The sequence below is a fragment of the Zeus faber genome, assembly GCF_960531495.2.
Source record: "Zeus faber genome assembly, chromosome: 2".
Classification (NCBI taxonomy): Eukaryota; Metazoa; Chordata; class Actinopteri; order Zeiformes; family Zeidae; genus Zeus; species Zeus faber.
In genome coordinates, this window is record NC_137189.1 from 46,035,036 (window position 1) to 46,047,378 (window position 12,343).

General features: G+C 44.5%; 1 protein-coding gene across 1 annotated transcript in view; it reads left to right on the top strand.

The window, feature by feature from the left end:
* Positions 1–484: 484 nt before the first annotated feature.
* zc3h13 (zinc finger CCCH-type containing 13) overlaps positions 485–12,343 on the top strand; it is a 30,973-nt gene continuing 19,114 nt past the window's right edge. The window contains exons 1-10 of the mRNA XM_080021664.1: positions 485–626; positions 1,622–1,801; positions 3,011–3,114; positions 3,705–3,819; positions 4,150–4,261; positions 4,484–4,650; positions 6,238–6,386; positions 6,468–6,668; positions 8,091–8,258; positions 11,614–11,939. Of these exons, the coding sequence (XP_079877790.1) occupies positions 1,631–1,801; positions 3,011–3,114; positions 3,705–3,819; positions 4,150–4,261; positions 4,484–4,650; positions 6,238–6,386; positions 6,468–6,668; positions 8,091–8,258; positions 11,614–11,939 (1,513 nt within the window). The 5' untranslated portion in view covers positions 485–626; positions 1,622–1,630. The remainder of the gene's footprint in view (positions 627–1,621; positions 1,802–3,010; positions 3,115–3,704; positions 3,820–4,149; positions 4,262–4,483; positions 4,651–6,237; positions 6,387–6,467; positions 6,669–8,090; positions 8,259–11,613; positions 11,940–12,343) is intronic.

The following is a 12,343-nucleotide window of genomic DNA, read 5'->3' on the forward strand; positions in this document are numbered from 1 at the left end:
TGTCTTATCTGGCGTAAAGTACACAAGCGGGATAACGGGCATTCACAACACATACATACAATAATTAGTCCAACTGTAAAAATTTGAATAAGTACTAATCCAAATCATAAATGGCTCAATAAGGCGCAGAATGATCATTTAAGTGAAATCCAAGAGGATAGTTTTATAAATGGGGTTAATACAACCTTAACAGTGAGAATAAAGCCTGGTTGAGTCTGAGATCAAAGTCAAAATTCCGACTCCCCACCCTATAATTAGGCGTAGATTACATGGGCCTTTTCCGCAAGGCCACATTTATTTCCATGTGGCCTAATCCTCTTCCACACTGAAAAATCGGGTGTTACGCAGACCGCAGTTTATTGCGGAAAATGTCTGTGAAAAATAAAAAGCACATGCGCAAGTCCTGTGTGGCTGCCTCCGTCCGCCTGCTGGGGGCGACATTACAACCGCTCCCCCGCCTCCGCGGCCACACCGCGCACCCGTCGCCAACATGAAGGCACACAGGGGAGCTGCTTCCGAAAACAAATGAATAAAACCACCTCGATGTCTCGGGAGTACTGTTAACTCGCGTGTCGGACAACAAAATAAAGGAAAAAATAGATGCGACACAGAATACATTATTTTGGGTGAGACACGCTTCATTCCATCCGCTGCACTGTGTCCTGGCGGCGCCGCGGCGGACGTTGTGGCGCACGGAGGCTTCGCAGGCCCAGCTAGCCAGCCTGCTAGCCGGCTAGCTGCTAGCCGCCCGCCGCGCCGGTCATTTCGTCGCCAGGTTCGGGTTGTTTTCGCTCGCGTTCCGGTTCACAAGCGAACGCCGGTCGGAGCTGAACCTCTCGCGGGCGTCGGGCTTTGTGTCGGCGCGTCCGACCTGGGGGTCGGGGGTCGCTGAACGACCCGTGTCGTTTTCAGCGGTGTTAGCCTTCGAACCGATGCCGTCCGCGGGGCGGGTGAGCGAGACCTCGCCTTGGCCCGAAAGGTGAGCACACGTGACGTCGTCCGGCGTTGGCGTCGCCTCGGAGTTGGGACCTCGTCGGGTCGTGTGGCACGGAGCTCTGTGGAGTGGAACTAGGTTGCTGTTCAATAGGGGGATTTCAAAAACAATACACAATGACACCCCCACATTAACCGGAAAACGTGGCAATATGCAAGAAACCCAGAGTGAAACAATACCTCTATCAAACCACGGAAAGTGGATTTTAGATTCAAATGTTCACATACACTGTGTACCAAGGTGTAAAACTATTTATTACAATATAATATTTACAGTGTTGTGATAACATGAGTTTATTGGACTCAATGCATTTTCCTGTACAAGGAATTTGTCTTGGTAACTTACTGCATCGTGGTGCAGACAGATGAGATGCAGATGGGTGTGTGCAATTTGAAATGGGCCTCCGCTATAGAGGCCTATATTGATCGATGTTCCCCCAACTCATAAAACCCTATCACCCACTTTTATTTACCAGCTTCCCCTTACCGGAACAAACGCACACGCCTGAAAGTGAAGTACTTGCAAACAACTGAAAGTTGTTTATAGTTTTTTTTTTTAAGAAGTATTCAGAAGTTTTTTCACGCATTTGATCACTGTTGAAATTAACACAGTTCTTTGCACTTGCAGTCCTGCAGAATGTCCAAGATCAGGCGGAAAGTAACAGTGGAGAATTCTAAAACCATATCTGACAGCAGTACCAGCAGCAGCAGCAGCAGTAACAACCCCGCCGCCGCCGCCGCCGCCCCCTCTCGCCGGCCCAGTGTGTTTGAACGGCTCGGACCCAGCACCGGGAGTAATGCTGCCGACGTACGTGTTCAGAGTTACGAACTGTATTCTTCCGTTAATGAATATGAAACGGTTTCCCGCTTGTAAAGGTGTGTCCTGATGATGATTAGCCCCAGCTGAGTCAATTTACCCGAGCACGCCTAGAGAGGGAAAAATAGGACATCAGGGGGGTGTGTTTAACACCTGTGCACTGTAAACATAACGGCGGCTTTAGTAAAGATTCCTGTGGGGTGAGGGTCCGATCTAATTCGTAGCGGTAGTCTTCGCCCGACCCACGCTTCTTGCCAGATCTGTCTCGTGGGTGTACGACATCCCGTGTACTGTTCACAAGGTGTATGGGAGTTTTGTTAAATCTATTACGTTATATTTGGTTATTTGAATGCGAAATGGGTTGTTTCAGTGAAATACTTTTTTTTATCGGAACCGGTAGGAATACAGGTTACACAGTCTGTGTAGCTATAAACTGTTGCATTATCTTCCATAACATTACATTTATGGTGGGATGTGGTAGACTAAATTGTGTTTTGCTAAGGAAATAATTAATAGTCTACATATAGTTGGGTTTATTTGAATGTAGTTGGAGTTTGTTTCTATTGGTTTTGTAGGATCTGAGCGATGCATTATCAAACCAACCAATAATGTAACATCTGGGTCAATGTTCATTATAAATCTATACAATATCTTGTAAATATTTATCTCTATGGGGGCGGTTTTGCGGGCAACTGAAATAGCCTTTTCCGCCATGGTTTAAAATAGTCTCAGACCCTCGGTCTTGGTTTGAAACAAGGCAAGTTTATGAATGATGTCCTGTTTTTTTTTTTTGGCTTGGTTATTTTTCCAGACTCATTTCCAGTTATTGGTATTCAGTGAGATCTGTAACATTGGTGTTTAGGGCTATATTCATTTGCAGTGAGTGTGAAAATGTTAGTATGAAAATGTCTGTTAATACAACACGTACTTAGAATGAACAAATGTTTAATTACATGCGTTCTACTCCAAAGCACCTAAATTGCCCAGCACATAAACAAATAAATGATTATGTGGTATGTCTGAGAAGCCATTGGGTGTCGCCCGAGAACATGTTCTCACTAGATCCCTCTTATCGTTTAACTGTAGTTGTCTGTTTATGATGAATTGTTTGTTTTGAGGAAGAATGCAGCGCTCAGCCATCCTCCTGTGCTTCGATTGGTTATTATCAACATATCTCATCTCACCGTTTCTGTCTTTCAGAGTCATTGTAGAAATTGGTTGAAGACCGGAAATTGCAGCTACGGCAGCACTTGTCGCTACACACATGGAACTCAGCCACGAGGAAAAGGATTTAGTTTTAGCCGGTAGGGATGTCTGATTGCATGCTTTGCTCGCATACGATTGAGGTTTGTTTTTTTTCCCCCCTCATTGCTTGTTGCGGTTTCTCAGCTCTTATCATACTTAACTGGTCAAAAGCATCCTACTAAAGGATAGGTATGCTGTTTTTCAACCCAGGCGTTATTCAGGTGTTGGTTCCTATCATTGAGGCTATAACTGTTCCGAGCACAAACTTGCTGAAGATACTTACCACTCTGCTGCAGCTTCTCACTGTGCACAAACGCAGTCAGATGGGGCAAAGTCTGAAGCCGGTAAAAAATACGTTGACACATGGAACTGGACTTTCCTGTTTTCCTTTATTTGATTATGTTTTTAATAATGGCAACATCACATGTTATATCAAACTTTTTACAATCGCTGTAGAACATCCAGAGCGTAACATTGACTACAGTAGTTTGCCAGAAGGAAGCAACACAACTTCCTATTTCTAGTCTCTTAGTTTAGTGCGGATTTTAAGTTATGGGAATAAACATTTTGGCCTTGGTTGAAAAATAGCGAACATATATTTTAATGTCTAAATACTTAAATATCCATCCTTGTGTGCGTTGCCAAGCAGGTCAGCAGAGAGGCCCACTGGTGATCTGCGGGAGAGGATGAAGAATAAGAGACACGATGTTGACGCTGATAACCTGAAGAGAGATTTAGACGAGCCCACATCGCCCATAGCTAGAGTGAGTGTGTTCTTCCATTTCGTTTCTGATTAATTCTATGTAAAAAACTAGAATCTAGCAGCTTTCGACGCTCCTCTTCGACTGTCCTCTTTAAAGGTTCGTGAAATTTCAGTCGTCTCTTCAGTCTAAATAAAAAAATGTCAAAATCCAGCGTAGGAAAGACGACTATGTAAATCTGCCCCCTTTTCCTACGTCATCCTCAACCTCCACTTGATGGTTGGGGATTTTCGTAAGCCATTTAATCAATTTCCTACGCTGAGCGACCTAGCCTACAGGACCCCTTCCCTTACACTACCACTGGCTCTCATTCTGTTTGCATGTGTGCCGCAGCAGAGAGATTCCTCCAGAATTCGCCACAGGGAGAAGGAGGATATAAAGATCACAAAGGAGCGCACCCCTGCCAGCGAGGAAGAGCCCGCTGAGTGGGAAGCTAGCCGCGAAGGTAAGAATGTTGAACACGCGATGGCATAATGCGATTGAGTTGTCAAGGCAAGGTTCATAACAGGGTTCATTGTGACCAAACTGGTGTTCTCGTACTAATTTGCAGTAATTATTTATTTGCGTCAACATTTGTTTTGATTTGGCAGGGGCCCGCTCTGGGGCACCCGACGTCAGTTTTGCTATGACGCTCACTTTTGTGGCTATTTGTCGGGTTGACTTACAGACTCTGACATTGGCGACTACGACTACGAGTTGTCGCTGGAGATGAAACGGCAAAAGATTCAGCGGGAGCTGATGAAGCTCGAGCAGGAGAACTTGGAGAAGAGAGAGGAGATAGTCATCAAGAAGGAAGAAACCCTCACCAAAACCCGAACCAGTAGCGCGTCCAAGGTGAGAACGACAGGGACTTGTCGAACATACCATTAGGGCCGGCCAATATGTCAGTGCATTATGGGTATTGTGATATGGGAGTAGATATTATCTGGGATTTTGGTTATCGGGATAGAGCTATAGATATGGTCCTAGGTGCAGTGGGAAAGCAAACAAGAGCTCAATTAGGATCTGCCAGTGTTCCTGTTACAGAACCTGCCAACCTGCACGCATTTTGTGTGCCAACCCACGCAATTCTTGGTCAAAATACGCAGGTATGAAATGCCAGCTGAACCTACACAAAAATGAGAAATTAAAAACGTGAGATGCATCGGCCGGTTTTCAGCTTAATCGGCCATGACTGGTGATCGGACGATCGGTGTTAGATATATTTTCAGATTCTGTGCCGGTCAAATTTACATGGCCGACACTGCGCTCATGTACTGTACTGGTAAAAATGTTCTTGTACTCAATCCCGATACCAACGTAGTTGACGCTCAGAAAAGAGAGCGACAGAAAGAAAAGCTGTTTGGAGGTACTTCAAGGTAAACAAAGAAGATTTGATAAATGATCTATCGCCTGACAATAGCAGACTGCGCTTCTTCCGCTGTCACAGCGAACTCCACTCATGATGAAAAGTTTGACTCTTTTTTGAGACTCGGTTCTTGACGAGTCACTCAGTAAAATGAGTCGTTGGATTTGATTCAGTTGGTTTAATGCACGGTGAGGGAAGGAGGACTTCCAGCGAACGAAAGTGACAAGAGTCGGCCATTTATTTTATTTGTTTATTTTTTGTAATGAATGCAATTTATTTTGGGCTGGCAAGTAGCATATAAATATAATATTAATGTATATTTGCACTTAAAGTGAAAGACTTTGATTTAAAGTTTGAACTGGACATTTGCATGTTAGTTATGTTGTGTTCTACTAAAACTCAGTGAGTTACACGTGGCATTATACTGAAACTTGGTGACATTCCCATATTCTATTTTATTGGAACTCAGTGACAGTTTCATGTTCTATTATTGTTCCATTGTGAATAATAAACACAGTGTCAAAATCAATCTCCCTATTGTGGTAACTGAAAATTGCGGCAGTAGTCTGTCAGTGTTATCAGATCACACAGTGTATTGGTTGTTGACGTACAGCAGATCAGAAATTGGAATTGGCAGGGTCAGACTTTTAAAAAATCCGGGATCTGAATTGGCCAAGGAAATTGCAGTCTGTGCATCTCTAGTTGGTAAACATGTTCGGGAACTTTACGAGATGATGCATTTCAAGGGGTAAATCCTAATGAGATAAATTAGTATACTGTATATAGTTAGCTGTAGTAGCTTGCGTACGATATGATTCGCCTCGTTATGAGGCGGCTACTGTGTGAATAACTCATGGAGTCATTTAGCTGCAGCAACTCAAATGCCACGGAGACTCCCTGTTACACTGTTATGGTACTCCAAATATTTTCCCAAGGTTGGCAGGTCTGCAGAATGTTCTGGGCCTAAATGGTTTCCATTTAGCTGCTGTACCTGGTCGGAAAAGGGGCTCAAATAGTGAATTATACATACGCTTTGATTTACATCTCTCCCTGTGTTCTCATCTTCTCTGCAGCCCTCACCGGACCGATCGAGCTCTAAGGGTTCACCGTCATCCAGGAAGTCCAGCGGGTCTCCCAAACACAAAAGTGGCGCCAAGACTTCCGCCTCCGGGAAGAAGGAGAAGAAGTTGTCCGTTTCATCCCCTGTTTTAGACTCGACTAGGTAGGACTAACCTGGAGGGAGAATGTTTTGGTACCACTTGACAGTAGCCTGATGGTTATGTGCCACCCTGTCTTATTCCAGGTCATCAAAAGGGGGCCACGGTAAGAAGAAAGGCCCACGCACCCCCAGCCCCCCTCCCCCTGCCCCCATGGACGCCCCTGTGATGGGGAAGAAACACAAAGGCAAGCACAAGAACAAGGAGAAGTCTGAGGAAAAGCCCAAGGAGGGGAAGGACCGGGGGGGAGACACCGAGAAACACAAGGAGAAAAAGGAAAGGCGCAGGTAGTGTGGCTTGCAGCCAATCAAACCCTCAAACACAATGCCAAACAGATGTTAGTGTCACATTGAGTTTCAACCCGTTTAGTAGCCCACACATTTTGCATTACCCCTGACCATTGTTGTTTTTGAAATATTTTCTCTTTTAGAAGATTTTAACAATTTGGTGAGAAAACAAACTTAAAATGGGAACATGGATTTTTGTAAGGGTTAGGGGTTAGGGTTGTTATAGCGATTTTACTGACAAACATTCCAAAAATCTGAAAATTATTAATGAGACTATATAAAACCTTAATCTCAACCTAAACTCTTCAGCACAATATTGATATAATAAATTTTTTTTTTTTTTTTTTTTTAATATATGAAATTAGAGATCCGACCCAATAATCACTCATCAGATATTGGACTGACGTCGCCGATCCACGTGCCTATCCAAATTCCATTCCATGGCTTGCACTGGACCATGAACCCGCAGTTTTATTTTGCAAATGTAATGGTTTGCCTTGCCTCCTCGAGAATTACATATCGGCAAATAATTAACCTGTAAAGCTCAATGCGCGAAAAGGACCTGGCAGTTGGAGTTGGGCAAACCGTCAAGACAAGGCTTGATGCAGCCATTCAGCTGTGTTTGTCCTCAGAATAAGACATCATGATTTAGACGTATATAATATGCGGCCCCGTAGAGCTACTGCTAGTTGTAGTTCTATTCGTGCAGCGCCACGCTGAACCGGATGTGAATTAAAAACTACACAGATACGTCCTTCGGCATGCCGGTTGTGTCTGGTTTGAAAACCGAAATAATCCTACTCCAACGTCTCCTTCATATTGGAACAGGCAAGACTGGCCTGTAAACAAATCCAAGTAAACAGGGGAGCTGCAGATTTTCTGGATAAAAAGCACTATATTTACATTTCTCAACCGAGACGTTTTTAAATTCAAGGGTTTGATCTGTTGCCGATTAATTGAGCCGATATTTGCGCACTTTATAGTTGTTAATAGATATTCGGCATCGGCCAATGCCTGCGCGAGGCCGATAAACAAAAAATTGTCTGCAGACTAGTGTTGCCAAAAACATCGATTTTTCTATACATATCGATTCTGAATATTTGAAACTCTTTCAATACTAATTTCCCGCCCTATCGATATACTGGTAATAGCTGGTCTTCCTCGCTCTCTCTTCTCTCAGTCACGCACACACCGCTGCGGTGCCCACATAGCCACACCACCTCTGACTCAGAAAACATTGGATGTCTCTCTATAAAATACAGCGGGAGAGCGGGAAATTAATTAACTTCATAAAATGACACCAACCCTAACCATGTCATCATGAAAATGGTCAGCATCTTTTCACGTTTTGTGATCATTTATTTTTCTATTTATTTTAATAATTAATTAGTTTTTATCTTAATGAACTGGACCCTCCTGCAGGGACCGCTCGGACAGCTCCCACAAGGCCAAGCGTTCAGTGACATCAGAGGAGCGTTCCGGTAGTGTGTCGTCTCCCATGAGGGACCCTTCCCCTCCAACCAAAAAGAAATCCCCTTCCCCCAAAGCCACATCCCACAAGCTCCCTCCACCAGCCTCCCCTCCTCGCAGGTCAGTTTTAAATTATTTCCCGGCTGGTTAGCAAACCAGATAATTTCTGTTCAGGACTTGACTCAGTATACCATTGATGGGCTGGACAACCAATCAGCCACAACATTAAAACCACCTGCCTATATTGTGTAGGTCGCCCTCATGCTGCCAAAACAGCTCTGACCCGTGGAGGCATGAACTCCACAAGACCTCTGAAGGTGTCCTGTGGTATCTGGCACCAAGAATTAGCAGCAGATTCTTGAAGACCTGTAAGTTGGTAGGTGGGGCACCCATGGACTTGGGCTTGTTGTTCCAGCACATCCCACAGATGCTCCATCGGATTGAGATCTGAGGAGTTTGGAGGCCAAGTTAACAAGTTGAACTCTTTTTCATGTTCCTCAAACCATTCCTGAACATATTTTGCAGTGTGGCAGGGCGTATTATTCTGCCGGAAGAGGCCACTACCATCAGGGTTAGGGTTGCCATGAAGGGGTTTACTGGGTCTGCGACAATGTTTAGGTAGATGGTGTGTGTCAAAGTAACATCCACGTGAATGCCAAGACCCAAGGTTTCCCAGCAGAACATTGCCCAGAACACTGCCTCCACCGGCTTGCCTTCCTCCCATAGGGCATCCTAGTGCCATCTCTTCCCCAGGTAAACAACGCACACGCACCCAGCCATCCACATGATGTAAAAGAAAACGTGATTCATCAGACCAGGCCACCTTCTTCCATTACTCTTCTTCGGTCTGCGGCTATGCAGCCACATACATAGCAGGTTGTGTTGCACTGTATCAAATTTTAGAAATTTGTGCTACAGTAGCTCTTCTGTGGGATTGTACCGGACGGGCTAGCCTTCGCTCCCCATGCGCATCGTTGAGCCTTGTGCACCCATGACCCTGTCGCTGGTTCACCGGTTGTCCTTTCTTGGACCACGTTTGGTAGGTACTAACCACTGCATACCGGGAACACCCCACAAGATCTGCCGTTTCGGAGATACTCTGACAAAGTCGTCTAGCCATCACACTTTGGCTCTTGTCCAAGTCGCTCAGATCCTTACGCTTTCCCCTTTTTCATGCTTCCAACACATCAACTTCAAGAACTGACTGTTCACTTGCTGCCTTATATATCCCACCCCTTGACAGGTGCCATTGAAACCAGATGATCAATGTTATTCACTTTACCTGTCAGTGGTTTTAATGTTGTGACTGATCGATGTTTGTGTTTAGATCTATCACAATGATGACATTTTAGCTCATACAAATAATTGTGATTAACAATTTTAGTTTCATTATTATTCATTATTAGATTTTTTTTGTCACATCATAGTACAGGTATAATAGTGCAATAAAGCATGTCTACCTTTTGCAGAAGAGCCATTTATTGGCATTGAACATTGGATCAGAAAAAAATAGGTTGACAGTAAATTTCAACCAAATGTGTTCCATTTATTGTGAAATTTCTGACATTGGTTTAAGATTCCCCTGAATTTGCGATGAAAACACATGGCGGATTTCACAAAATGATCATGGTCTGCTCAATTAATTGTGCTCAGGCGATAATGTAATAACTGTCACAGCTCTAGATACATGTAATAAACCATGTACATGTCGTTATTCTTGGAAAAATATGATTGAAATACTTGGTCAAAATTTCCATCCGACAGCATCTGCATTTACATGTATTTATATACAGTGCTGCTTGAAAGTATGTGAACCCCTTGAGCAGTTTAGATGTTTCTGTTGTTTTACCATGATTTCCTCATTTTATCATCACCAGTTTTTATGTATGAAATGTCAGATATATGTTTATCAATTGCATGTACTTCTTTAGTGTGACTTGTTTAAGTAGCCCTAAAACTACATGAAACATGGAATTAGTGTATGTGCAAAAGTAAGTGAACCCCCAGCTGCATTGGTTAAGTCAAGCAGATAACAGACTCAGGTCAAACACATTTGGCTGCTAAATTAATCATTTAAGCAGACCAATGAAATGAGACATCCTTGGGAAAGGATTTTGCCTGCACTAATTGAAAGAGAGAGGAAACCAACCCAACCACTGTAGTCCCATACAAATCAACAATGCCGAGAGGAAAGGAGATATCCGAGGACATGAAGAAGAGAGTAGTGACAGCCCATCAGTCTGGGGAGGGCTATAAGACCATCTCCAAAAGATTCCAGCTCCATCCATCCACTGTAAGACAAATAATTTACAAATGGAGCCTTCACCATGACACCAACTCTGCCTAGAAGTGGACGCCCATCAAAACTATCACCAAGAAGCACCAGAACAATAATAAATCAGGTAAAGGCCTACCCACACATCACCTCTAGAGAGTTGCAGACCTCTCTGGTAGCATCTGGGAAAAATGTGCATGCGTCTACAATCGGACGAAAATTGAATAGCCATGACATTCATGGGAGGGTTGCTAGAAGGAAGCCTCTGCTCTCAAAAAATAACAAAGCTGCCCGTTTCAACTTTGCCAGAGAGCACTTGGACAAACCAGAGGCCTTCTGGAAGTCCATTCTCTGGACAGATGAGTCCAAAATGGAATTATTGGTCACAAACAAAACCACCGTGTTTGGAGAAACACTGCATATGAACAAAAGACCCTCCTCCCAACAGTGAGACATGGTAGTGGAAATGTGAAGGTCTGGGGCTGCTTTTCTGCTTCTGGACCTGGACAACGCCATATTATCCAAGGAACCATGTATTCTCAGGCGTATCAAGTTTTTGACCAGAATCTCTTGCCATCAGTCAGGGAGTAGAAGCTGGGACGAAAATGGATTATGCAACAAGACAATGACCCAAAGCATTCCAGCAAAACTACAAAGGAATGGCTTCAGAGAAAGAGGATTCGCACTCTGGATTGGCCCAGACCTTAATCCAACTGAAATGTTGTGGCAAGACCTGAAGAAGTTGGTACATACCAGATGTCCCTCCAACCTCTCAGCTGCCTGGGTTCTGCAAGGATGAGTGGGCAAAAATCCCCATAAGCAGATGCGAGAGATTGGTTAGTTGTTACAGAAGACGTTTGGTTGATGTAATGGCTGCGAAAGGAGGAGCAACAAGCTACTAATAAAAGGGTTCACATACTTTTGCACATGTTAAAATTTCAGTTTGTGTGAAATAAACCACCTTTGTTGAATTAAATAATGAAAATATATATCTCTTTTTGTATGTGTCCATTGTTTGGAAGGTGTGCTTTACAAATTGGGATTTGGATGTATGTTTAATAACGTTATTTTAATGTTTTTCACAAAAACAGTGACCATGACTGGGGGGTTCACAAACTTTCAAGCAGCACTGTATGTTAAAGGAAGGACAGGGCGCTGTAACTGCCTCCCTCTTAACAAGCCTTGTCTTTGTCGTCGCAGGTCTCCCTCTCCCCCGCACCACCACCGCACCCCCACCCCTCCCCGCCACCACTCCCCCTCCTCCCACTCGGGTTCCTCCGCCCAGAGGCACTCCCCATCGCCTCGCCGGCGGCGCTCCATCTCCCCCGGCTACCACCGGGAGCCTTTGGCCACCTCAGGCTCCTCCCCTCTGGGCTCCAGGCGCTCCCGTTCTCCTCCATCCTCCTCCTCCCCTCACCGCCGCTTGGACAGGTCCAGCCCCAGCCGGAATCACTCACAGGGCCGCGAGAGGAGCCGTGGCGAGCGGAGCCCCGCTGCCCAGGAGCGGAGACACGAACGCAGAGACGGTAACGGGTTACCCAATCAGATCCCTGGAAATCTGCAATGTAACCATTTTGCAACTTTGTGTTAAATTAATAAGCCTTTCTAATAGGGATGCAACGATTTATCGGCTGTACATCGGTATCGGCCTATATTTGCCTTGTTGACTGCCATCAGCGTATCGGCAAATAAGATGACGTTCACTGATGGCAGTGGCCGTTATTTATCCAGTATTTCCCACACATAGACTTTACCTGGTCAGGCTGCGCAGGTATATTAACAGCTGCAAAAGTATATTTGGCGACCCATTTTTATTTATTTATTTTTATTTGTCCGAGAGAATGACACCGCCCGTGACCAATTTTAGAAGACGCGGACACGGCCCTTTGCAGCACTCCAAGCAGGAAGTGATGCTGCGTTTAGGGGAATT